The sequence below is a fragment of the Triturus cristatus genome, chromosome 9 (genome assembly GCF_964204655.1).
Source record: "Triturus cristatus chromosome 9, aTriCri1.1, whole genome shotgun sequence".
In the NCBI taxonomy this organism is placed as follows: Eukaryota; Metazoa; Chordata; class Amphibia; order Caudata; family Salamandridae; genus Triturus; species Triturus cristatus.
Window position 1 is genome coordinate 736,699,052 of NC_140592.1, and position 25,907 is coordinate 736,724,958.

A 25,907-nucleotide genomic window follows, 5' to 3' on the forward strand; every position below is an offset into this window, starting at 1 on the left:
TGTGATTAACTGTTCTGTCCAAGTGTTGCACTGCTTATCTTTCGTAATACTGGAATTGAGGCATGCACCTGCTACACATGATATCTTGGGCAGAGAAGATATGAAATGAAAGACTGGTCTGTTATTGGAGACCGTATGACATGAACAACGGTAACATTGTCTCAGATGTAAGTTAATGAGATCTGGGCAATCTGAGGAAGGGCTCTGCTTTTATAGGCCACGTCGAAAGCTATCTGAGCATCATAAGCGACTTGTGTACCTTCCGAAGCCTTTGAATTATAAGCATGCTGAGTGATATAGGTGCACTTGAGTGCCTCAATCTGTAATATCTATGTAACCCAAGGGATATGTCTGCTGGATGAACATGTAAGATTTATGTGGCACACGTTAAATATCTGCTATTCAGTTCCTGAAACTGTAATATTTGCATCAAATGAGTTGAGGTGAATTATACCCTGGACACTTGAGGCCTATGAGATTTGTGTGAGGTGAGGAATAGGTCTGCTGCTTCTGCGTCAGTTTGTCCTTACCTCCTGGATGTGGGATGCAATGGCTGTCTGCGTCTCGATATTCAGAACCTGGATGTTTTCTATAAACTCTTCCTTTCGCTCACACTTGAAAACGAAAGGTACAGACCGTGGTTAGTACTTGTCAGGCACTCAGAGTAAGATGATGCAAATAGCACAAGTTCTGGACTAACCTGTACAGCACAGCCCAGCAGCAGCAGTATCAGTCTGCGCATCTCCTCCACACCTTGCTCTGAAATATAGGGATAAAGACAATAGATTACTTCTGATTGAGACAGAGTGAACAACAGCCACAAACATGCTCCATGTCACACAAAAATCCATGGGTACCCCAGAGAGCTAACAGCTAAGAATACCATATGGCACTAAAACACTTTGGTTCATTGCCAGCCAATCAGGTACTCTGATATATATTGGAACACTTAACAGTGAGTGAACAGGTGGCTCTACCCCCACACTGTAAAGTGACCCTCAGACTTACCATGTTGTACAGCTGTAGCCCCTCGCCTCAAAAGTATACCAGATTGTCAGCTTAGTTATTAGTAATTACCAAATATAATCAACCTAGGCCAGGGTTGAAGTGCAGTTTTTACTGTGTGTAATGAAGCAAAAAGAGGACATGTTAAGAAGCAGAAGTAAACAAAATATGAGCAATGCACCCAGTGCTCGTGATACCAACATGAAGGACTAGGTGCTGATAGTTCCTTGGAAAAGACTATTGTACAATTCCCTGCATCAAAAGAGATATAAATAGGAACAGATCTGAGAAGTGGATGGAAAGAAAGTATAACTAATGCATGCAGTAGCAGGGATACCAAAAGCCCAGAAAGAACAGCAACACATCCCCGATAAACAATCACTCAAGGGAGAATAAAGGAAAATTAGGCAAGATGGGAGACATAGATGTAAATAAGTATAAAGAATGAGCCTAGCATTCATGATCACAGTCAAAAGAAGAAAATCGCCACAGGAAGACAAACGCAAAGCAGCTAGGTTGGGATATCCACAGCAAGAAACATGTGCAAAAGCCACACTAACACTAGAAGTGGAGAGAATATGGAAATAATATATAAAGAGTAGACCATTCAAGAGTCACTGAAGATCTAAAGGCAGGCTTCAGATGCCGTCCTAACACAGAATGAGGAGGTTGAAATAACCACATCCAGTACTCTGGAATATAAATTTTCTAGATAGCACAACATAAATCCTACATTGCAGTACAAGATGGCGGCATCCAGCTGTTCTCCAGCCGGGTAAGTCCTCGTCCCTCTTAGGCTGTAAACCAGTATGTGCAAGCAAGAATACATGGTTTCACTAGCCACACAGGCACTCCCATTCGGTTCCTACACTTTTCATGATCAAGAGAAAGACAATTTGTGAGGGAGGGCCATTGGAGTTGGACTATTGATGCGCTTGGTGTAAACAAAGAACCAGGTAGGTGCGCATGGGAACAGCAAGATATGACTAGGCATTTGCTAAAAGGAAAAAAAAGTAGGAAAAATTGAATGTATAGAAGAAGAAATAAGTAGGATTAGGTATGTGCAAATGAAAATAGATAAGTGTACATTAAAGATATTACTAGGGCATACTAGGACATACTAGGCAAGGAAGATTTGGAGGAAAACAATACTAGAAGGTCTAAGTGCACACATAAGAGTAACCAGCGAGATACAACTTCTTCTAAACACAAGAGGTAGGACTACATTCAGAAACATAATTAGCAACTATGGTAGGATTAAGTGAGTGCTTAAGAGTTGCAACACATACAGGACGTGGTCATGGCACATTCGTTCCTACCTGATAGTGGATCTTGGCTCAAAACAGTAATATCAGGGAAGGGCATCAAAACCAGCTGCTGAAGGTCCTCCTGAGAGCCATGGAGATAGAGAGAAACAGGACTCTAAGCAATGGGGTTTACAGACAGTAAAACACAACCATAGACTGGAACAGCTAGCATCTACATTTTCTGTTTGTTAGCTGTCTTTACCCTCCTTGTTTTCTATAATGAATTTATCTTCCGAAGTATGCACATTTAGTGAGAAAAATTGGTGTTCAGTTTTTATTTTAAATAAAGGCTTGTGGAAAGGCAATTTCTCACCAAAAAATATAGATTAGCAATTCCTTTGTAGGTCATGTACTTGTGTGAAAGATCAAACTGAAAGTGCTATTACATGAACACTAGATTAATCCAAGGAATCATTTGCTTGTCCAAAATCAAACCAAAGGAGCTTTCAATGAACACAGCTAATTATGCTGAACTGTAAAAATGGTAAACTGAGCAGAAATTACTAACCAACCTACATTCAAACTGTATCTTATTCTGTTCTCAAAATGGAATGTTAGTCTACTGTCCTGAAGTGAACTGAATTCACATCTCCGAGTCAGTTGGGAGGTAGGTAGTAAATGATTTGATTCTAGGCAGATTTAAAGAAAATTCAATATCATTATTCGTACGTTTCTTAAAAAATCCCATATTTTTGTTCCTGTTCATATTCGATGCTTGCCAGAGGATTAATTGTAAACATAGTTGTCATGTTCTGCTCTTCGCAGGCAGCATAGCACATATTCAGGACCAGATAAATTTGATGAGTGACAACAGAAAACTTCAAAACCCATGTGAAAAGCGCTAACATCATTAAAGAAAATTTTACCTTCTTATTTCATTGTGGCTCTTGTAACAATAATCCATGCAAAATACACCTTAATTTTCTAAAATGCACAGAGCTAAGTTAGGGCAAGGGGACACTTGTTACCTGATATAATAGTCCTCCAGCTATTTTCAGATTTATAACTGTTGGTATTTTCCAGAAACACACTTTGAACAACTTCTGAAGTCTGCAGACTTCAATAGATCTCTTTTGCTTGAAAACTTTAAAGATTTCTCAGCGCAAGCTGAGAAAGCCCCCCATAATGCTATGCACAAAATGCAACAAGTCAGCTGACATTTCCAAATATTCAATGACAGTGAATGTTTGAAAACGTACACAGTTCTGGTAGTCACACGTAATCTATGATGGATACTTGCAGTGATAAGAACAGGGTTTGGGGGAAGGGAAATGGCCAATTACTCTTTAAAATCTTTTTTTTCCTTTGGGTGAGCTAAGTGTTTGAATGAAGACAAAATAACAAAACTGCTAATCCAAAAATATGAGAACAAAATTAAGCTTTAAAATGAAACATTGTCACGCTTTCTCAAAGAAAAGAGGTGATGGCTAATGCCTTATGTACAAAGGTAAAGATTTCCAAACTTTGACTGCGGAGGCCAAAAAAGAATTGTCACAGAAGGTAGCTGATTTAAATCTGGGAGTTTATAGCAAGAATTTATTTTCATAACAAAGCTGTCTGGTTGGATTGTACCAAGTAAATTTGTCTCAAGAAATACAGATGTATTTATCAAAACTGCTTTATGCCTAATCCTCAGGGCTTGTGTACTGGTAACCAGTGCAGAGTTTCGAGGACAGGAGAGATGGAGTAATTTTTTAAGGTCACAAAGTAGGAGAGTGGGCACATTCTGAAAAAGTTGGAGTTGAGTAACCAAACTCTTTGTGGTATTTAAGAGTGCGAATTTTTCAGAAGTTCGATCAAGATTGCATTAATGCAATAATCACAGAGTTGCTGAGTTCATTATCTTAGAATGGAAAGATTTTCTTTAAACATGGCAGACAATTGATACACGTCTTAGATATTTTAGCTATAAGAGAGTTGAATCTAAGTTTTGAGTCAATTTGTATGCTACTATCATGGAACTGTGTGGCTGCAACAGAAGACAGACCATGAGAGCGTGACCAATTAATGTCCTTTATCTGTATTTTTGAAGATGTTAAAATAATTTCTGCTTTTTTGACATCTAAGTGGCCATCCACCAACAATCTACTAATCTACACTCTGAGAGAAGGGATTCAGATTTTGACTGAGGCAGTAGGTTGAATACAAGCTGAATATCATCAGAGTACATGTAGAATCTTACTCTGATCTAGTTACACTAATGGTCTCATTTAAATGTTGAAAAGCAAGGCAATAAATCAATGGTTCTACATTACCTGCACACTCAATGGTTCTACATTACCTGATTTGGGTTGTTGAGAATGCTGAGAAACTTCCTTCCCTTCCTTCCTGTCTCGCATAGAAAGACGGTCGTACAGGCCTTGGTGATCTCTAGGCTGGATTATGTCAACTCCCTCTACCTAGGCCTTCCTGCGTATCTGGTTGGCCGTCTTCAAATGATCCAAAACGCTGCGGCCAGAGCCATTTTTCTGCTAGGTCCCAGGACACACATGACCCCTTTGCTGGTCTCCCTGCATTGGCTCCCGGGTTAAGAAACGGATCCATTTTCAATCATTGGTGCTGGTCATTAAAGCCTTCCATAAGATTGGGGCTCCTTATGTCAATGAAAGATTTCAACATTACATTCCCAAACGCACTCTGAGGTCTTCCACTCAGCTTCTGACCTTCACTCCTAAGGTCAGGCTGTCGAGGATTGGGGGCAGATCCTTTCAAGTGGCAGCTTCTCGTTTATGGAACTCTCTGCCACTCGGTCTCAGACAGGCGCAAGACCTCCTCACGTTTAGGGAGAAATTAAAGACCTGGCTGTTTCAGCTGTAAATCTTTCGGATTACTTTTCGCAAGCAGAGTTTCTCTCTCTGTTAGTTGTTGCGTGATCTTTGTTTCAGCGCCGGGACACTCCTGGGAGTAGCCGCGCACTTTATAAGTGCCACATAACATAACATAATATTCTACATTCAGATGTGAAAGGGTAAATCTTTACCGTCTAATGACGCTCACACAGAAACTCCTTCAGCCAAGCTAGTGCTAAACAGGTGATGTCAAAGTTCTTCAGTCTGACATATAAAATATTACTATCAATGGATCAAAGGCTGAAATAAGGTCCAGGAGGACTAACGCCCCAGACACCTTTGCATCCATAAATCTTCAAATGTCGTCTTAGGCAGCGATCACAAGCAGTTTAGTGAGCATTCCAGGTCTAAAAATGACCTAGATGGGTTTGAGAATATTGATGCAGTCTACAAAATTGCATCATTCATCACTTGACAAATGCAGAGAATCCACCTACTTCCATTCTCCTCAGAACCTAAGAGCACCATCTGTGCCATCCCTCAAGGTTCCTTCCTCAGCACCACCTTCTTCAACACCTACATGACACCTCTAGCCGACTTTGTCAGAACTCACGATCTAAACATCATATCCAACGCCGACGATACCCAGCTCATCCTTTCACTCGCAGCAGACCCCACCACCACTAAGACCAACTTCCACAACTGTATGAAGAATGATGCAGACTGAATGAAAGCCAACTGTCTGAAGGTCAACACTGACAAGATCAAAGTGCTGATCTTTGGCAAACACGCCTCCCCTGGAAGCACACCTGATGGCCCAACAAACTCAGACCTACTCCCACATCGAAAGTATACACCCACAACATCTGCATCCTCCTGGACAACAAAATCACCATTAAATGACAGATCAATGCAGTCTCCTCCACCTGCTTCCACACTCTCCGCGTGCTCCAAAGAATCTTCAATTGGCTCCCCATCAGCACGAGAAAAACAGTCACGCAAGCCTTAATCACCAGCGGCTGGACTACGGCAAAGAACTGTATGCAGGAACCACTACTGAACTCATGAGAAGGCTCCAGACAGTACAGAACTCAGTGGCCAGACTGATCTTCAACCAGTCCAAATGGACCCACATCACCGCACACCTAAGAAACCTCCACTGGCTCCCCATCCAAAAAAGATATCAATTCAAGATGCTGACACATGCCTACAAAGCCCTCCATGAGCAAGGACCAGCATACATGAACCACCACCGGAACTTCCACCAACCATCCAGAACCTCCACTCCGCCTCCCTCACCCTCGCACAGACACCGCGCATCTGTCATAGCCACAGCGGAGGCCATTCCTTTTCGGCCAAGCCCTAGAACGCCATCCCCCTCCACCTTCAAACATCACCCTTGCTGACAGACTTCAGGAAGAGACTCAAGACCTGGATTTTAGACTAAGCCCAGCAACCCAGTGCCTGGATACCCTCACAGATGATAAGCTGCGCTTTACAAGTGCTGAAGTTGATAAAAAACATTTTCTCTAATAACTTTAACAAAGAGGGAAGAGGGGAATGGCTCTAAACATATAAGGATGTGAAGGGTACAACAAGGTCTTTTGTAAACGTTTGATCACAACGTTCTTCTTAGCTTAAGGAACAAGACCCACCTTCAGAGAAAAATTAAAAAGCTAGTGAAGGTATTCTGCAGGTGCAGTTGCAAGTTTGTGCATATATTTTTCTGGGACAAGGTCTAAGGGTGACCTGGAAATACAATAGTTTGAGAATAATTCATTAAATTGTGATAACTCTAGGGGAAGAAATGTCTCTAGTGTCACATCAGTCTTTCCTAGAGGGACAAGAAAGTCAATAAAAGGTGGTTGAGAAGTGACAGAAGCAATCATCTGCTCTCTAATGGTAGAAATGTTGTCTCAGAAGAGTTTAGAAGAGCTTCTCACATAAATCTAGAGAAGCCAATATTTCATTTTGCACTGAGATGGGATTTGGAGCACAATAAAGATGGCAAAATACTCTTTAGGTAAAAGGAATGCAATCTGTATTATGGTGGAAAATAAGCTTTTGCTGGACAATGACCACTCTACTCTGAATATATTACTTGATCAAGGGAAAATGGACATCAAACAGAATTGCTAGATGATCAATCCAACACGAAGTGCAGGCTCTGTGAATAAGTAAATCATCTAGTGAAGCAAATATGGGGTATAGAAAATGACTAGACCAATGGATCATAGTTTCAGTTTCAAGACAACTATGTTTTATTCAAAATTTGAAGACGGCTTTAGGGTTTGCTAACCACAGATAAAGGTCACCAAGCAACACAACATTATCTTTTTGGAGACAGAGATGACTCTAACAAAATTGAGTGGGTCAGACTCAGAGGAAGAGTGAGAGGGAAGGTAAATTGAAATGAGTTACTTGGGAATACTATTTTTTCCAGTGTAACTATCAATTTGTCACACTGTCGTAGGGAGACGGAGTAGTTCTCTTTTAACAACAAAAAGCCTTGACATACAACAGTGACTCTCCCACCTCTTTTACGTCATAGCATGAAGGATTAAACAAGCCTAAGGAACTAGTTTGCCCAGATTTGACTAACTAACCAAGGTTAGTGAGGGGGGTTAATACCAAATTAAAATCAGAAGATTTCATTGGAAAATAATCAGCAGATTTCAGCCCTATGCTCCACTGCTGAGTGAACATTACACATCATGGCAGAGAAGTTTGAGGTCTTACTCTTTGTGGGTTTTGACAAAACTTCTAACGGTTGCTGAGTGATAAAACAAGGTTCCTGGTTTAATTTGCATGCTATAACTGGACTGAGAATGGACTCAGTTTGAAGTTAGTAAGATAAGATTGATGATAGTAAGGTTAAAATCATAAACCTCAGACCATCAGGCACAAGATCAAGTTAAGAATAAATGTTTTTGCTAATACCTGAACACTCTGATGTCCAGCCTACTGATAGACATATAGTGTATCCGGTGGCGACCAGACACGGACAGGCACAAACAGGTTTTCCTTAGGCATGTCAGCATCGCATGCACTCAGCTCATTCGTTGAGCATATCTGCTGTGCGTCTGTGCAGCTGATAAACTTTTGTAGGGTCGGGCTGATTGACAAATGAGACGGGGTCTGGACATTCGGGAGGACGAGGAGTAACACCATAGGCTGAACACGGGACACTTTGCCTGAGACAATTGAACAGGAGTGTCTCCTCCCTTCCCCCCATGTGGCAAGTAGTTGTTTCAACTAGGGCTTGACAGCTGGAAGCCAATTAGGAAGTGGAGCCCCCGCCACACCCGCGCAGTGGTACTTTCTTGCTACCTGTTGGTAAGAACGGAGCCCCAGTTTGTAACTCTAGGTCCTGATGAATGTCCTGGACCCGCTCGGGCCAACTAGGCAGAAACATGTCGACCTTGCACAAGACGGCTAGGGGACACTAAATACCCCACCCACCGTCCTTTTGTTTTTAGCATCATATAGTTATTGGTCACATTAAAAAAAAAATTCTGGTAACTATAATGATTTTTAACCTCACGTTCCACCCCACGGGCCCCCACTCTTTAGTTTAGAAGTGCATCCCTGCCTCCAGGTGTATGCCCGCCCTCCATCAAACGAAGGTTTTGGAGGGCGAGGACTGGCCGATGATGAAGCATGACACCAGGTGGTGTGTGAGGCCAGTCCGTCATTTTTTGTGAGATGTCCCAACTCACAACAGTTCTACAACTGTAGTAGGGTCACACTACTCTAGGAGCAGCTTTCTGTGGTTAATATTCAGTAATGGAGGCTGCTAGCTCCTAGAACCCCGCGCCTCCCGTTCCCCCCTCCACACTCTGTGGAGTTCCTCTTGTGATTGCAACGGGGTCTGGACCACCAGCCAACACTTCCCCCAATTGGGCACTGTAGAGTAAGGTGCATCCATGAAAAGAAACCCCTAAAGGTACTTTGAAAAGTAACACCCAATACAAAGTGACATATAAAATCGATCCACCAGGACCCTTTAAGATGAATCAAGTTTAAAGTTAAAAATGAGTGTTATTACTTCAATGGTCAAAAGAAAGTTCCATTTGGTGGATTAAAACACATCAGTCTCAAATTAGAGCAAAGACGGCACTGAAGCAGTCTGTAAAAGGGATATAACACCTTTATGAAGTAACCATATGCAGTTCTGAGAAGTATGACAAATTATTAGATGTAATGTTCTAGCATGTAGCAAACTGCCCTTACCCCGCTGTTTCAACACTGAGTCTCTTTAGTCATCGGCTCCCTGATTCTCAGGGCATGCATGTAGCAGATCTTTGAGTGCCTTATCTTCAGGTAACTGCTGATCTGCATTTCTTGTCATTCCACAGATAATTTAGGTGTCAGTATCCATTAACATACTTAGTATGGACAGTATCAAAGTTCATAAAAGGCACTGCAGCAGAGCTCAACATCAGCATCAATATGAACTGTGAACTATGGTCGTGCTCTGGATAGTGTTTGTTCAGAAACTTCAACTTTTCAGGGCAATCCTCCTCTGACCATTTCTGCAATCCTTTCTTCTGGCATTATGACACGGCCTCCTGTCACACTACCAGGTTTTCTCAATGAATGGCATATAAAAAATGGAAGGATGTTTTGATATACACCTGGTTTTCTCGCTGGCTTCTAGGGAATCTGAATAAGCTAACAATGTCCAATTACCATTGGAAACTTACAATCAACATTATGTTCGATCTGCTTACTCCTCAGAGGGAAGGTTCTATTAAATGCATCGCATCTAAAAACACTTGGTTCTCCCCTAAACTACATGAAATGGGATGAGTACTCTGAAACCTTGAATACCAATGACGCCGAGATTAAGCTTTGTCTTTGACACTCAAATGGCAAATGTATAATCACAAATACAAACTGGTTAAGTGAACAATTGCCTTTTTCTACTCCCCCAAACATCTTTCTGCCCCTAACCATGGCTGCTGCCATATTTTCTACAGCTAAGAATTGAAAGACCCTTCCATGTTAACACAACTCTGGCTTTATACCCAAAGTCAATCAAATTGTGTATTTCTTTGAGAAAAATAATCTCTACTGTTACATCAAAGCTTGCTGTACGCACAGCCAACAACTCCACCATGTTTGACTAGGACTCTTCTTCCTTACAGCTGACCTGCATTTTTCCTACTTTCTGTTCTTAGAAAAGATAACACTGCCCAACTTGTACAAAATAAAAGCATGTCTAACTCCTCAGCAGACATCCTCCTGGGTAAGCTTTATAATACTTACTGCTATTAGATGATGCCCATGTAAGAAACTTAATTAATGTCTCATGGACTTGTCCCTTGTAAACTAAAATGAGAGTGCCTAACCCCTCTAAATAAAAAACATCATTAGATCCGATCTTTCAAAAGACAAACCAATTCTCCAACTTCCTTCTGTGACCAAACTGCAGGAAATAAACAGTTTTTAACCAACTCTCCAATCATATTGAGGAAAACAGCCTGCTACATTTCATGCAAGCAGGTTTCCTCCCAGGATATAGTACTAAGCCCATTGTGGTTGGCGTATTTGATGGACTGCCTCAGTGTGCAGTTGAGGGCCTTTAATGCAGCCTTTGTCCTACTGGATTTGTTGACTGCATTTGACACCATAGACCATCATATTCCTTTGTCTAGACTGGATGATCTCACTGTTGAAGACTCAGCCCCAAATGGCTCATGCACTTGCTTAGTTCCTTGGCGTTCATTTCTGCCTCTATTACTTTTCAATCTTTAAATTATTTCTCTGTTTCATCTCATTAAATCATTTGATTTTATATTTTAGACATACACGAATAACACACACATTGTTCTAAAACGTTTGGCCAACTTAGCCCAATGTACATAGCTGTCTCGGCATGGCTGCAAACTGGATATGCTTCAACCAACCTAAACTGAACAGAGATACAGCAGAAATCCTCTGGCCTTTCAGATTGTCTCCTTTTTGGGAATGCCTGTTTTGGCTGCAGTCTCTCGGTGACAAACCAGTACTTTTGTAAAAAAGAGTATAGATAGTATCAGATTTGACTTACAGTGGAGAATGACTCACCAAATCAACACAGCGACTAGTTCTTTTTAAAAAAAGAACTCAGAAACACATTCTTTACCTATTCTCCTTGCCACATAAAGACCAAACTATGAATGCATCTGTCTCTAATCAAACAGATGAATGCAACCAGCTTTACCTAGATCGTCTGCACTATGCTTTGCAGAACCTACAATTGAGTAAATATTCTATAATCCGGTTAATTCTGCTTCAGCGGAGAAGAGACTATATCTCACCGGATATGACATAGGCGCACTGTTTTACTGGGAAAGAGCAGGTCTTATACAGACCCCTTTGCTTTGTGCATAAAGCCCCAAATGACCTAAGGCAAACATTGTTGTCTCATGATTTCAGTTGGTCTAAACCTTGCAGTTCATTATGATCAGTGGACTCTTTCGTCTTCAAGCTCTTAAAGCTAAACAGTCTATGAATGGAGGCACAAGCCTCTCAATGACTGCAGCCACCAAGAGGAACCTTCTTCCCTTCTTCCCCTATCTCTCCTGCCAGAACATAATGTGTAACCTGCTATCAGAAAGACCCTAGAATGTGGCTTTCCCCTCTTTAGATGGGCTGTGGTTCAAAGCACTGGTAGTTCTCTACTTCAAGAGTTGTGTTTCTTCAGCTCCAACATACCTGTGTGTAGTGTCCTGAAGAGTGTTGCTTTGTCCTGCACCAATATCGGTTGATGGCTGGCTCAAAACCCTCCCAGCCCCTTCTTCTCTACTTTAAAGAAGACATCTGAGCACCCATTCAGAGTTTGGTGATCCACTTTTAAATCTTTAACAGCCTAACCTGAGCTAACCACACGCTGAAAGTAAACTGAGAATATGTGCACATTCTCAACATGACTTAATCTCAAAATCTCTTATGTGTCTACCAATTCCATTTACTGTTGATAAACATGTGTGCTCTCTTCATTCACATACAGTGACGGGGAAGAGCTTTCCTTCTTTCTATGGCCGCAAGGTTGTGAGCTCCCTCTATTCATTCACCATTTACACCAGAAACATAGTTTTCTAAGTGAGAATTGCGGACTAGAGCTTGGAATATATGAGTGGAGGGTGGGAGAACTGTGAACAATACATTATGTAAATGAGCAACTCTCTCTGTCTCTCTTGAAGCCTGTGTATCCCTCTTTAGAAGTTTTCTAGGCTTCCCTCTATGGTGGTCTGTCCTCTGTTCTCTGGACTGACTCTATTCTTTGACATGTTGTTGGAGCTTCCCTTCCGCCTGCGGTCTCTTTCCTCACTTGGTACCTGGCTTCCCCTTTGGGCATTTGGGTTTAAGATTCTCTGGTGTTCTGAGGCCTTGTTCTACTCTTATTCTCTCTGAGAATCTGTGCTCTCCTTTCTCTAGGTCTGGCCACCTTTCTCTGGTTGCGTTGGACCCTGTTTTTCTGAGGTTCTGGACTTCCTTCTCTCTCTGGTGGTATGAACTCCTCTCTAAGGGCTCTGGATTCATTTTTTAGGGCTGGGATAACTTTATAGCCCTTTGTTGAGTTGATTCCCATATTGGTAAAAATCCTCTGAACTTGGAGTATCACTGCTCTCCCTCTAGTGCAGAGACATGCTGGGTCACTTACCTGATAGAAAGCCTGAAGGTGCTGTCGCAGGATGAAAAGTTGTTGTTGGGTTTGTGCTCTTGGACACCTCCGTACTGTCCTTGGATTGGGGTCACTGCCAGAGAAAAGGAAGACAGAGGACAAGTGAGAAATACACCAGTTGCAAGACCCGGTCTCAGAGGGAAGAGAAGGGACGGGTGCCAATCTCATACTAGGCCATCCCATGTGCTAACAAGATGCAGTAGGCGGAGAGGAACATATGATATTCTATGCTCCTATCTGACCTCAGACCACATCTCTTTTTATGGTTAGACAGTGACCAGCGGCCACTCACATGACTGGACCCTATAGGAAGGAGAGACAATGAGCTCTTGAAAGAAGTTCCTAAACTTTCTCCTTCCTTCCCGCTCCTCATCTAACAGTCCCACCAGGACACCGAGGGATACTGTAATTTTGGAATTTAGGATTGGTTAGCCTGTCTTTCATTCATGGACAGTTCCTTGCCCATGATGGAGAACAGCTTGCCAAACTTTTACCCACTGATCTTGCCTCCTCCTGCTCCACCATAATAAGCTGGAGAGTCCTAGTTCTAGTGTAAACCTGTATGGACAGGCATAAGAGCATGGTTAGGCCAGTGTATGAGCCAGTGGAAACAGCCTGCCTTATAGATGTCTGTGGTAAAGTAGCCCCAAAAGGTAGATCAGTACAGGATTTCCAATTTTCTTCTATGTCTTTAATTAGACAAACATTTCTTGCTTCATTTTACACACTATGGTTATAATTTAACTTTGGAGGCTGGCCTTAACTACTCTCTTCTTGAGAAGGGATTTTTCTTCAAAGAAACAAAAGAGAGAAACACAATTAAATGGGTTTGCTGTGAGTCAAGGCAGACTCTTGAGGGCGTGGGTTAGAGTTTGGTGGATGGATACTCTGTCACAAACAAGAACGATTTCCCGTCTGCCTTATTACCTGTGCATTATATCATACGGCACGTCTAATAAGATGCACAGAATATCCATCATGTTTGTAACACAACCTGCCCTCCAAACTCTAAATCAGACCCTGAGTTTGCTAACTAGAGAACAGAAGGGCCTAATCTGAATTAGCAAGTAAATGTGGTTTGCTTCAGAATTGGAGACTACCTCTTATTCAATAGATCCCTCTTACTCTTTGTGAAACCTATAGCCACTACGAGCTGATAAAAGTTTAGGGCAGGGCTCCGAATAGATAATAAAAGAAAATTACTTGTCGAATAAAGACTCTGGGTGCCTCTGAGCTGTGCACTAAGGAGTTCTTACACAAGCTAAACAAGAACTTACAAATTAATCCTATTTCCCGAATATATTTTGCTTTGAATTGTGCTTTCATCAACTCATGTGACCATCTTATGCCATTACCAGGAGCAACCAGCTGTTATATTCCAGCCCAGTCACTAGTTTGAGCAGGTTGATAAAGGAAAGCCTTTGATATCTGGAGGAAATGCTTACTTCACAGAAACATCCATCTGCATAATTTCCTCCACCATAATGCAGGAAAGCAGAACATGGAGACATACAACTGATAGTGAAGTATCAAAAACTAAACTATCTGGCCTTACTTAAGATATGTTGTACCTAACAAGTAGGTAAATATCAATGAGAACTAGCTTATTAGTGGAAGCTAGATGTCCATGTCAGGAGGAAAACCATTTTGTTTTTTATGAAGACCCTCACCCACAAACCTAGTTGGTGGCATGCTCCATCATCGGGTCCCACCCAATGCTGACCGGGAACTCCACCTTTAACGATTTTCGTTTCTCTTTCTTGATGCACATATAGTGTGTGACTACATTTCCGACCCCCAACCCTGGGATTCATGTTGCTCACTCTGAAAATCTCATTGTAAGCATTGTACCTTTTTTCTTTTTTCATGTTATTAAAACCACGAACATACCGATAAATCGACGTTATTGATCAAGGCACAGTAGCGCATAATAATCGTTAATAAATAACAGCCACTTTCTCACAAGTGTCACTATCCGTTTCACTACAGCTAATTTGTGGCATAGTGTACGGATACGGTGCTTATCTAGTCACATTACTCGTGTGCGAATATGAGAAGCTACAATTACTTAATGTCTATGTTTGTTTGTTTTGTTTGTTATTCTTTTCCCAACAGGTTTTGAACAAATGGAGGAACATGTCTTCCCTCATTTAAACGCACCTTAGCGCGTGCAACACATATCTGGTCAAACAAACCACACCTGACCACCACTAACTCACCGTACACATAGGTCCTGATGAAAACTAGCATACACAGCAGTCTTGCTGAAACATCTAGACCTCATTCTTATGTTTACAGGATATTGGAGACATAATTGTACCTCCTCACATATCCGCCTTGTTGTTTTTAATACTGCCAACGAGACCCATTGGACAGCTTTTAACTCACATTCATTCACTTTACTGAACTCTCACTACACAAAACCAGCTCCGCGGTAGTCAGGCGTCGAAGCACACCTAAGGTGCACTTGGTGCCTTGTGTGGGACCGGATGATGAAGCATGCCACCAACTAGATTGGTGGGTGAGGGTCTTCATAAAAAAAAGGCTTTTCCTCCTGACATGGACATCTAGCTTCCACTAATAAGCAGTTCTCGTTGATATTTACCTATTGTACCAGGGGAGGTGAACTGGATGACATTATTCCTCTCTCTCCCGTTTGATTATCATATTATACAACATCCCTAACAAGTAAACAGAAGTTAAAGAAAATATATAGGCAAAGGGATGTAAAGTGGAAGGACGGGTTTCAATTGGCAATATGATGTTTGTTAATGGTATGATTGTGAGTTCAGCACAAATAAAAAATCCTCTGATTGTTGAATTAAGTGCTAAATCCGGAGTAAAATCTGCAGGCGGAATTCTTTCCACCCTACTACCCCTATAGTGAAGGAACTCGCCCGGAGGCTGCCAGTGGATTCATTTTTTTCAATTATGCTAGAGATGGATCTAATTTCATTTATTCACTTGATTGCTTGAGATGAGATCACACAGCAACCTACAGAGTTGGCAATGGCAGAGCAGAATCATGGCAAAGGGCAAGGAGGCAGAAAGTTAGGGATGGAACCAGTAAAGGTTGGATAGCGATAATCTTGATTGTACTCACATCATTCTCATCACCTTGTTGAGGAAGGTCCCATTTGATAACCAGAGGAATTCCTGCTGACTTTCAGTGGGTGCTGTGTGGACCTCCAGGTAAGGAGAGGGAGGTTCATCTCTGTCCTCCACCATATCCTCGAATGTCCTCACCTGAAAAAGAAAGACACCAAGAGCATGGTCAGTTATGCTGTTTGCTGTCAAAGATCATGCTTGTGATACACTTTGCTGTGAGTGGTCAGTGGTGCTGGACTTGGGCTGAGGAACTGGTCATGGTAAATGGTGTTAAGCATGCTCAATATTCCTGGATGACATGTTAGTTACAGTCAACGATATTGTCCATGACCAGTGGTAATAGGCAGTGTCATTGGCGTTGGTCATGGTCAGTGCTGGAGATAATGGCAGGTTAAGGTTCGTGATATTGGTCATCATCAGTGGTGGACATGCTCGGTGGTATAGGTGAAGGTCAAAGGCACTGATCATGGCCATGGTCAATGACAAGTCTTGATTGATGTTGTTCTTCTGTTCAGTGGTTTTGGTCACGGTCCATCTGGGTGCTCACATCCGTAATTAATGCTTTATGGTCATCACCATTCGCGCTGATCAAGATGAGTGATGTTGCTCAGCATCCAATAAATTAAAAAAATATATACTATAGTAAAAATGCTACAAGAGCTCAGGAACCTCCAACCGAAAGGCGCTCCCAGGTCAACAGAATTTGGGATAGAAATTAAGCAGAAATAAAACTCCATACAGATTCCTTGCCCTTCTTCAGTGAAATCATTTTGTATGAAGAAAGTCACAGACTTGGGATTCGAAGGTGTAAAGGTACAGAGGCCCCACAAAAACAATCTGCGCACTACGGGCAGCGCAGGATCTGCAGGGACAGAGTTTCAGACTTGGTATGCCAGCATTAAATTCCACAATTTATGAAGGCCATCTACTAATCAGGTGGCGCCTCGCCAGTGAATGGAAAGGGGAGATCAAATGTATTCACAAGAAAAGGCTCAGATTTTAACTAGGGAAGTGAAAGTCTGTCTCAGTTTCAAATGCGTTCTCTGTCCTCTGACGACCCCTCTACTTTATGTACAATTGTATGTTAATGTAAATCAGGAATGTGACACATAAATTCACCTTGAAACATATCAAAGAGCAAACGGTTCTTTTAAAAAACAAACATTGTAGACTAAATAATTAGAAACAAGAGTTATTTGTGGAGCTCATCGTGAAATCTTGTGTAATAGGGGAACTGCATCGCTGCTGAGAACATGAACAACTTGAACAAAGACTCCATCTTTCAGTACCATGAAGCAGACCCAAAAATATGCCTGAATCAAAAGAGAGCTTGTTTATAAAAAAAAATCTCTGAAGATACAGCAACATTCTTGTTAAGAGCAGCTCTTTGTGCATCAAAATACCAAAACTTCATACTGAGCGATTTCCCTCCATGTAATCAGCTCACGTTTATAACTGCTGTACGTTTTGTAGCACAAATATGTGCCGTTGTTTGGATGATATTAAACAATATGGCGCCTATGGGAGTAGTCACGCCTTTGCATGGGAGGGTTTCCAGAGTAAAATTTTCCCCACTTTACAATTGGCAGCACAGGGAATTTTCCCCGTTGCAGTGGAAAAGCCCCTTACGGTTCTTACCAATAATTTGAACATTAAAATCAAGAGGGTGGAATCTGAGGGAGTCTATTGACACTGGAGAGTACACAGTGGTGGCAACGAAAGTAGGCTTGGAACTTGAAGCAGGATGCATGAACATTGATTTGTCAAAATACCTTGGGGTAGCAAAATTGACATCATGACCCTTTTCACCACCTTGACATCACAAAGGTTGACCCGTTACAGCACACTTTACCTTATAACAGCCAGCAATCTGCTGTGAGGGGGGCATGAGAAGGCCAAGCAGTGGAAACTACAGGCAGTAAACAGTAATCTTAGAGGGCAGTGAACTATCTGTTCCTGCCACTGCCATCATGATCCCTGAAATCAGAAGTAGTAAGATCAGAGGCAAAGGACTGTTCTGGAGAAGCAGTAACAAGCCCTAACTAGCCACATAGACGTGTGTGGAAAACCCCACCTATTGGACTTCAAAAGCAAAAGGGAATGGAGAAACCAGAAGCATAATTCCAGGCATGCTTGGAGGGTCAGTAGAGAAGAATCCCATTGCATGAGCTCTCTGGCACTCGGTGGAGAGGCCGTTTAACGGGGTCTCTAGCCTAAGAGCTGGTGGAAGTTCTGGCTCATGTACTCAATGATGGCATGCAACTATGGAAGCAGGAGATGGATACTGTTGAAGGGGAAAAAATAGTGCACAGCCTGAAAAGGCATGTATAGTATATCCAAAGAGACAAGCGCGCTGCAACTAAGAAAAAAAACCAAAGTTGAGGAAAGAGCATTACCTTGAGAAACAGCTTCCAAAAGCTCTCATGAAGCAGAACCTCTGTATGTCCAAGGTTGCTGTGGTTAGCAGCTGATCAGACAAGGCAGAGGCATCCTGAACTGGCTGCACACAATCAGCAGAGAGATAAGCCTATTTACTTATAAAGGGCAAACAGACACAAGGAAAAAGAAACCCAACGGGTCCTGTGCAGTGTAAATATGATAAATCAATAAAACAATTAAGCAAAGGTGATACTGGAGGTATGTTATGAGTACTGTATAGAAGCGTACAGGCACAAGCTGAGGGTTTTCTTACATTCATCTGTGTGAAAAGATGAATTTTCTCACCACTTTCAGCATCCCACAAAAGCTTTTGGGCAGGCCAGAAAGGTTTTCAGAGCTACGTCTGGATGTAGTAGTGTCTGCATTCATATATTTTATATGCATGATCACTCTCCTGTGAAAAGGTATAAATATTTGATGTCAGAATCCGCTTAAGAGGGAATGGCCAGCTTAGTGGAGGAGATTCAGGAGCTGAGAGGAACATAAACCGCAGGCAATTCTTGGTCATTCCCTCTACATTCATTCTACATCTTAAACCAATTAAATAATATTTTCTCTGTTAGCAAGATATCATAATACACGATAAACACCATTATCAGTGAAAGCAGCTTTTTCTCTGCCAAAATGTTTTTGGCTTCCTTTTCTGTTTTACAGGGATACATGTCCCCTACTGCGCAAGGTTCAGAGAGCCAGATCCCCTCCTGGTGTTAGGGTCTGTTCATTCCCAGAGCTGGATCACTTCCTGGTGTCATGGTCCGGGCTGCAGAGTCAGGCTGGTGTTCTGCTCGATTTTCCCGGCCTTCTTGTGAGGAAAGGTGATTGAATGTGACTTCAGTCTCTTACCATTCAAGTCTAAGGGTTAGAGTAGTGAATGGAGCCTATTTACTAGGCACTTCGACATGATCCTGTGCTCTTCCCCATAGATCAGGGCTTGCACACATAGCCTAGGGGATAGATTCGTTAGTATTAGGGATAACCTGTCCTGTAGTGAGGGTATTTCATGGAGCCGTGCTGAATTCAGGTTTGGTAGGCCTCAAACGGGAGAGACTCCATCTTTCTTTCTGCTCCGGCAGCTTGGGATGCTTCTAGGTCAAATGTAATGTTTTAGTTATGAGGTGTTATTCGCTTGGAGAGAACCGGTTCAGGCCGGCCCTTATCGAAGGATTGTATTTTTCTTCATGCCGAAGACACTACATCAGGCCGGCCGGCTGGGAACGTGTCCTTGGTACGGGGAGGTACAAGAATTTGGTGGGCGGCAGGTTACGGGCCGGAATTTTCCATGAGGAAACGCACCTCTATATTAGTGAAAGTCTGAGGCAGTTACATGTTCAGTCCGTAGGCGGCATCTAGCCGTTAGCAGTAAAGCTATTACTTATTCCAGGGAAGACAGACGCCATCTTGGAGGCGGAGAAAAACCGAGAGACAGATACTCTCCTAGCAGAATAGCCAGAGAGGAGAGAGTAGCCGATAAGGAAGAGGTCCCAGTGACTCGGAGAAGGGTGAAGGGAACAGCGCATAGTGGTGCAGACGTGTATCCGTGACTGCGGAGGTGTGACTTCCAGGCGAGCCGAGGCACAGACGAGAAGGGAACCTAGATGACCACTGAGTGCAGGCTACACACTACTAAGGTGATGTCGACCCTTTCTTATTAGAGTGCACAACTTAATCTTTCACTTTTCTTTGCAGGTTATGTGTTATATTGTAATGTTATGTGATTGCGTATGTAATGAGTAATAAAGTACCCAGTTTGTAGTGAACCAACATGTGCTGCGTGTTCTTGTATGAGAGGGTAGCCTATTCTTCTAGTCAGCTGCGGCTACATGAACAGATGTTAACCCTGATCAGGTAAGTGGTAACTGAATGAGGGAGAGAGGAGCCCCTCGAACCGGAGAACAGGCTATGCTCGAACTGGCAGTCCTTGTGTGATCTGATGAATAGTGAGACTGATTCCCTTTTTGTATGTTATGGTGATCATAGGATGAACTGTCGTATGAACTGCCGTCTGGGTAGAGAGGTCTGGATTCGTATGGGATCGCGAGGCCGCCACTTGCGCTGAGACTGCCGTCTGGGTAGAGAGGTCTGGATTCGTATGGGATCGCGAGGCCGCCACTTGTGCTGAGACTGCCGTCTGGGTAGAGAGGTCTGGATCCGTATGGGATCGCGAGGCCGCCACTTGTGCTGAGACTGCCGTCTGGGTAGGGAGGTCTGGATTCGTATGGGATCGCGAGGCCGCCACTTGTGCTGAGACTGCCGTCTGGGTAGAGAGGTCTGGATTCGTATGGGATCGCGAGGCCGCCACTTGTGCTGAGACTGCCGTCTGGGTAGAGAGGTCTGGATTCGTATGGGATCGCGAGGCCGCCACCTGTGCTGAGACTGCCGTCTGGGTAGAGAGGTCTGGATCCGTATGGGATCGCGAGGCCGCCACTTGTGCTGAGACTGCCGTCTGGGTAGAGAGGTCTGGATTCGTATGGGATCGCGAGGCCGCCACTTGTGCTGAGACTGCCGTCTGGGTAGAGAGGTCTGGATTCGTATGGGATCGCGAGGCCGCCACTTGTGCTGAGACTGCCGTCTGGGTAGAGAGGTCTGGATTCGTATGGGATCGCGAGGCCGCCACTTGTGATACTGTCGTATGGGCAGAGAGGTCTGGATCCGTATGGGATCGCGAGGCCGCCACTTGTGATACTGTCGTATGGGCAGAGAGGTCTGGATCCGTATGGGATCGCGAGGCCGCCGATTATAAGAGGTCTTGGTATGTATGAGTAGGAATTCCCTGTCCTTAGGTGGTAGATATATGTGGTTACCTATTGTAAATAGGCCCTAGGGAGGGGGAGGGGGTAACGTTCTGGCTGGGTTAGTGAGGCTCTGATGAGCGGATTCTATCTGATCCGAAAACCCAAGCAGAACATTTGGCGTCACGAACCGTTTACGAAACCTGTGTGCGTTGTGGTTGTATCGTGTTTGCTTTCGGCGCGTGCGTGGTTTCGTTTGTATATTATTTGTATATAATTGTGTGTATAGTTTTTTTTCTTTCTTTCTTTTCCGAGATGTTTTCTAGAAAGTCGAAATCTACTTTTAAGTTGCCCGTTGATATTCCCGGCTGGGATTCAACGCCTTATGAAGCCTTAGCCCGTGAGTGGGCTGATTCTACTGGTTTGAGTGAGAATTGGAATTCTTTTTTGGAGCTGGCGGAGCCGGCTAATGTGATTACTTGTTTACAGAAGGCGCCGGTATCTAAGGGTGATGAGCTTCCCGTTTTGGGGCGCAGAGGTTGGATTGTTCTGTCTGCGTACAGGATGCTGCATGAGAGGTTGTTGAAGTTACAGAAATTGCATAAGGATGTGGAAGCGAACTTTGTTGAGATTCAGAATGCTCATACTTTGTTGCGGTGTCAAAATAAGTTGCTTGCTGACAAACTTGAGACGTACCAAACTATTGCCGAGAGGGCGGCTGTGCGAATTGCTCGTTATAAATACAAGAATCGGCGTGGTCGGGTTTCGACGCGAAAGGTGCGTCTGGTCGTGGCGAAAGCCGGACTGGATTGGAATCCTGATGAATGGGATTGTAATATCTGGAACTCGAGTGATTCTCGTTCCTCGGGTGAGGAGTCTGCCAAGCGCGAGTCCTCTCGCTCCGGCCGTGATTGTAAGTCTGCTTCTTGCGCCTCTGATGGTGCACCCCGTGATTGCGCTCGTCCTTCGAGTGGGGTCCATGCTTCTTACACTGATTGTCCCTCTACGTGTACTGATCGAGCTCCTTGTGATGCTCGTCCCGCGGTCTCGGTGCATCCAGTTTTCCGGCGGAAGTTGCAGCAGGCTCCCGGTGCTCCGAATGGTATTGCTTTAGACTCTTTGGAGGATTTTACTCAACAAGAAATTAGTGATATTTTGCAGCGATTTCGGCAGCGAGCTGGTGAGACCTTACTCACATGGATGGTGCGCCTTTATGAACTGGGCGCTGCTGGCATTATGTTGGATGCTGGCGATTGTTTGAAGTTTTGTTCCTTGAGTTCGGATTCTACTGTACAGGATCATTTTCGTAACTTTAATGGTGGTGGTCAAATTACTTTGCTTCAATTGGCGACTGAGGGTTGTAATCAAAAATATCCTACTGAGTCTGACTGGCCTGTGAATGACAAACCGTGGTATACTTTGCGCGATGCTGCACAACGTCTCAAAGAGGAGGCGATGAAAACGGCAATTTTTCTGAATACTGCTGACAGGTTGCTTGATGGTTTGTTGACATCTTCTGTGCGGAATCGTATTATTCGTTCTTCCCCTGTTGCTTATAAGCAGGTCATGATGACTTTATTGATTAATCAGACTGGTAACATGTTATCTATGGTGCTGGAATCGGTACGCCAACTCGGTGAGTTGGGTGAGTGGTGTAAACCTGAACGGCAGTCCCGGCCTGACACTCGTACTCCTGGTGACAATAAACTTACTAGACGTGATATGTTTTTTGGTCTTATGGCCGATGGTGTGCGGAAGGAGGACATTGACGGTGAGACTACTTCTCGTTTGTGGGAAATGTTTCGCAAACGTGGCTTGGATCGAAAGGAGGGTGCCCGGCGTGTTCGGACGACTGAGTGTGATCGTGGTTTTTCTGACGGTAGCGGTGATGACGACCGCCGTGGGCGCTCTGATCGTCGTGATGATCGACGTTATGTACGTGATTTGTCCCCCCGTCGTGAGAGAGACAGAGAGAGAGAGGGGGACAGAGAAAGGGGGAGAGATGATTATGTTAACAGCAGACGTAGAGATGATAGGGATCAATCCCCTGAGTTGAGAAGGAGAGAGGATCGACACAGATTGGCCGATCGAAACTCGCAGTACAATGCAGAGGACAGGAATCCATTTCGTAATAGAGATGGATATGAACAGGAGGTATCGATACCTGCGAAACGTGAGAGTCTTTATCCTGATTTATCCTGGTACACAGAACGCAGTAAAAATGACTAGGAAATAGGTCAAACTCCAGTACACAGATGGGCTCACAGAGATAATAGACCCTATGTAGATATTGATATTTATTGGAGACATCGTAATGTCCAAAGGGCCCGAGCATTGGTAGATACAGGAGCGGAGGCCACTCTTATTCATGGAAAATCAAAGAAGTTTAAAGGTCAGCCTTTTACAATTACCGGATTAGGTGGAAAGGAAACTCCCGCAGTTCAAACTTTACTTGAAATGAGAATAGGTAGAATTCCTAGAAAAGAATACTCTGTATTAGTGGTGCCACTCTTAGAATTCATAATTGGAATTGATATTTTGAAAGGAATGACTTTGCACTTAGATGATGGATGTTACCAATTTGGAACTAAACATTATATATCGTCCAGGCCTGTACGGGTTGGTCGTTTAAGAATGCCCCCCATAAAAGTTCCCCAGGCGACAAAAGTGGTTTGTCAGAAGCAGTATCGTATTCCAGGTGGTCATGAAGAGATTAGTACCACTATTCAGGAGTTGGTGGATGCAGGAGTTATAACCCCAGTTACTTCTGCTTGGAATAATCCTGTTTGGCCTGTACGTAAGAGTGATAATTCTTGGCGCATGACTGTTGATTATCGAGAATTGAATAGACACACACCCTCTTTGACTGTTGCAGTACCGGATGTTATTACCCTAATTGAAAGAATCCAAAAACATCCAGGTATATGGTATGCGTCCATTGATATTGCTAATGCTTTCTTTTCGATTCCGATTGCCCCTGAGTGTCAGGAACAATTCAGTTTTACGTGGAACGGGCGTCAGATGACGTTTAGAAGTCTTCCCCAGGGCTATGTGCATAGTCCTACGATATGTCACCGGCTGGTGGCAGAGCATTTGGCTGAGGTACCGGTTCATCCGCAAATTCAGGTATGTCACTATATTGATGATATTTTGATCCAAGGCGAAACACAAGAGGAAGTTCAGACCCAATTGGACAGGGTCATTGAGTGCCTGCGTGAGAAAGGTTGGGAAATCAACCCGGATAAATTACAAGGTCCGTCCCAGGCTGTGAAATTTTTGGGTATTAATTGGCATGAGGGGCACCGAGAAGTGATCCCTCAGGTTAAACAGAAAATTCTTGATTTTGCAGTTCCGAGGAATAGGAAAGAAGCCCAAAGCTTCATTGGTTTGTTTGGTTTTTGGCGCCAGCATATTCCTCATTTGAGTCAAATATTGGCCCCTTTGTACCATGTCACTCGTAAAAAGAATGCATTTGAATGGGATAAACCACAGCAAGATGCGTTCAGTCTGGCAAAAGAAGCAATTCAGCATGCTCTGGATTTATGGCCTGTATGTGATGGTGATGTGGATTTGAATGTGTCTGTACAAGGCCTTTATGCGAATTGGAGTTTGTGGCAGAAACAAGGCAAGAGTAGAGTACCGTTAGGTTTCTGGACCAAAAAGTTACCTGATGCTGGTGAGCGTTATACACCTTTTGAGAAACAGTTACTTGCATGTTATTGGGCTCTGGTGGATACCGAGCAATTGACTTTGGGACATGATATAGTTTTGCGACCTGAAATTCCTATCATGCAGTGGGTTATGAGTTCGCCGAAAACTCACCGAATTGGACACGCTCAAGAGGCGAGTGTGATTAAATGGAAATGGTATATACAAGAGAGGGCACGTGTGGGACAAAAAGGAGTTGCATCTTTGCATGAGCAGGTGGCGCGGGCGCCATCGACTGAGACTGAGAGTGAATGTTCCGGACCTTTAGTACAGGAGTCTCCTGTTAAGTGGGGTAGACCTTTTGATGATTTGTCCGCGGAGGACAGAAACCATGTCTGGTTTACGGATGGTTCAGCAAGGTTCATAGGGACGAAACGGCATTGGAAGGCGGTGTCCTATAATCCGATCACACAAAATTGCTGAGTACAACTGGTGAGGGTAAGAGCAGTCAATTTGCTGAACTCTATGCTGTTTATCAAGTTCTGAAACAAGAGTTACCTGGCACATGTCATATTTTCACCGATTCTTGGTCTACTGCCAATGGACTGGCAGTTTGGTTACCGACTTGGCATTCCCATAGTTGGAAATTGCATTCAAAAGAACTGTGGGGAAAAGAATTATGGCAGGAGATTTGGGAAATGCTCCCACAGAGTACTGTTACAATCTTCCATGTGGATGCTCATACCCCGATAGACTCTCTTGACAAATTCTTTCATAACATTGCAGATGAGAAATCTAAAATTGCTGAGGCAGTGGTGGACAGGCAAGATTCTGATATTGCGGGATTGGCGAAATGGGCCCACCAGAAAGCAGGACACTTTGGAGAGAAAGCCACTAGCAGGTGGGCTGCTGATCGAGGAATTTATATTCCCCTAGATTTAATCAAAAATGTTATTCTACATTGTCCCATTTGTCAGCATATCAGGCAGCGCAAAGTGCCCCAAATTGTTAAAGGTCATTTACATCGCGGGAAATTGCCCGCTCAAATTTGGCAGATTGATTACATCGGTCCACTTCCTATGAGTAGGAATTGTCAATATGTTTGCACTATTGTTGATACATACAGTGGCCTGCTGGTGGCCCTTCCCTGTAAGCAAGCTACCCAATTGAATACTATTAAAACATTGGAATTGATTATGATGTATTATGG

General features: G+C 43.4%; 1 protein-coding gene across 1 annotated transcript in view; it reads right to left on the reverse strand.

Annotated features, from left to right (window-relative positions):
• LOC146798677 (girdin-like) overlaps window positions 1-25,907 on the reverse strand; it is a 439,241-nt gene that overhangs the window by 360,330 nt on the left and 53,004 nt on the right. Inside the window, exons 2-6 of the mRNA XM_085625977.1 lie at window positions 15,877-16,019; window positions 12,753-12,846; window positions 2,325-2,394; window positions 701-759; window positions 531-614 (exon numbers count right to left, since the gene is read on the reverse strand). Of these exons, the coding sequence (XP_085482103.1) occupies window positions 531-614; window positions 701-759; window positions 2,325-2,394; window positions 12,753-12,846; window positions 15,877-16,019 (450 nt within the window). The remainder of the gene's footprint in view (window positions 1-530; window positions 615-700; window positions 760-2,324; window positions 2,395-12,752; window positions 12,847-15,876; window positions 16,020-25,907) is intronic.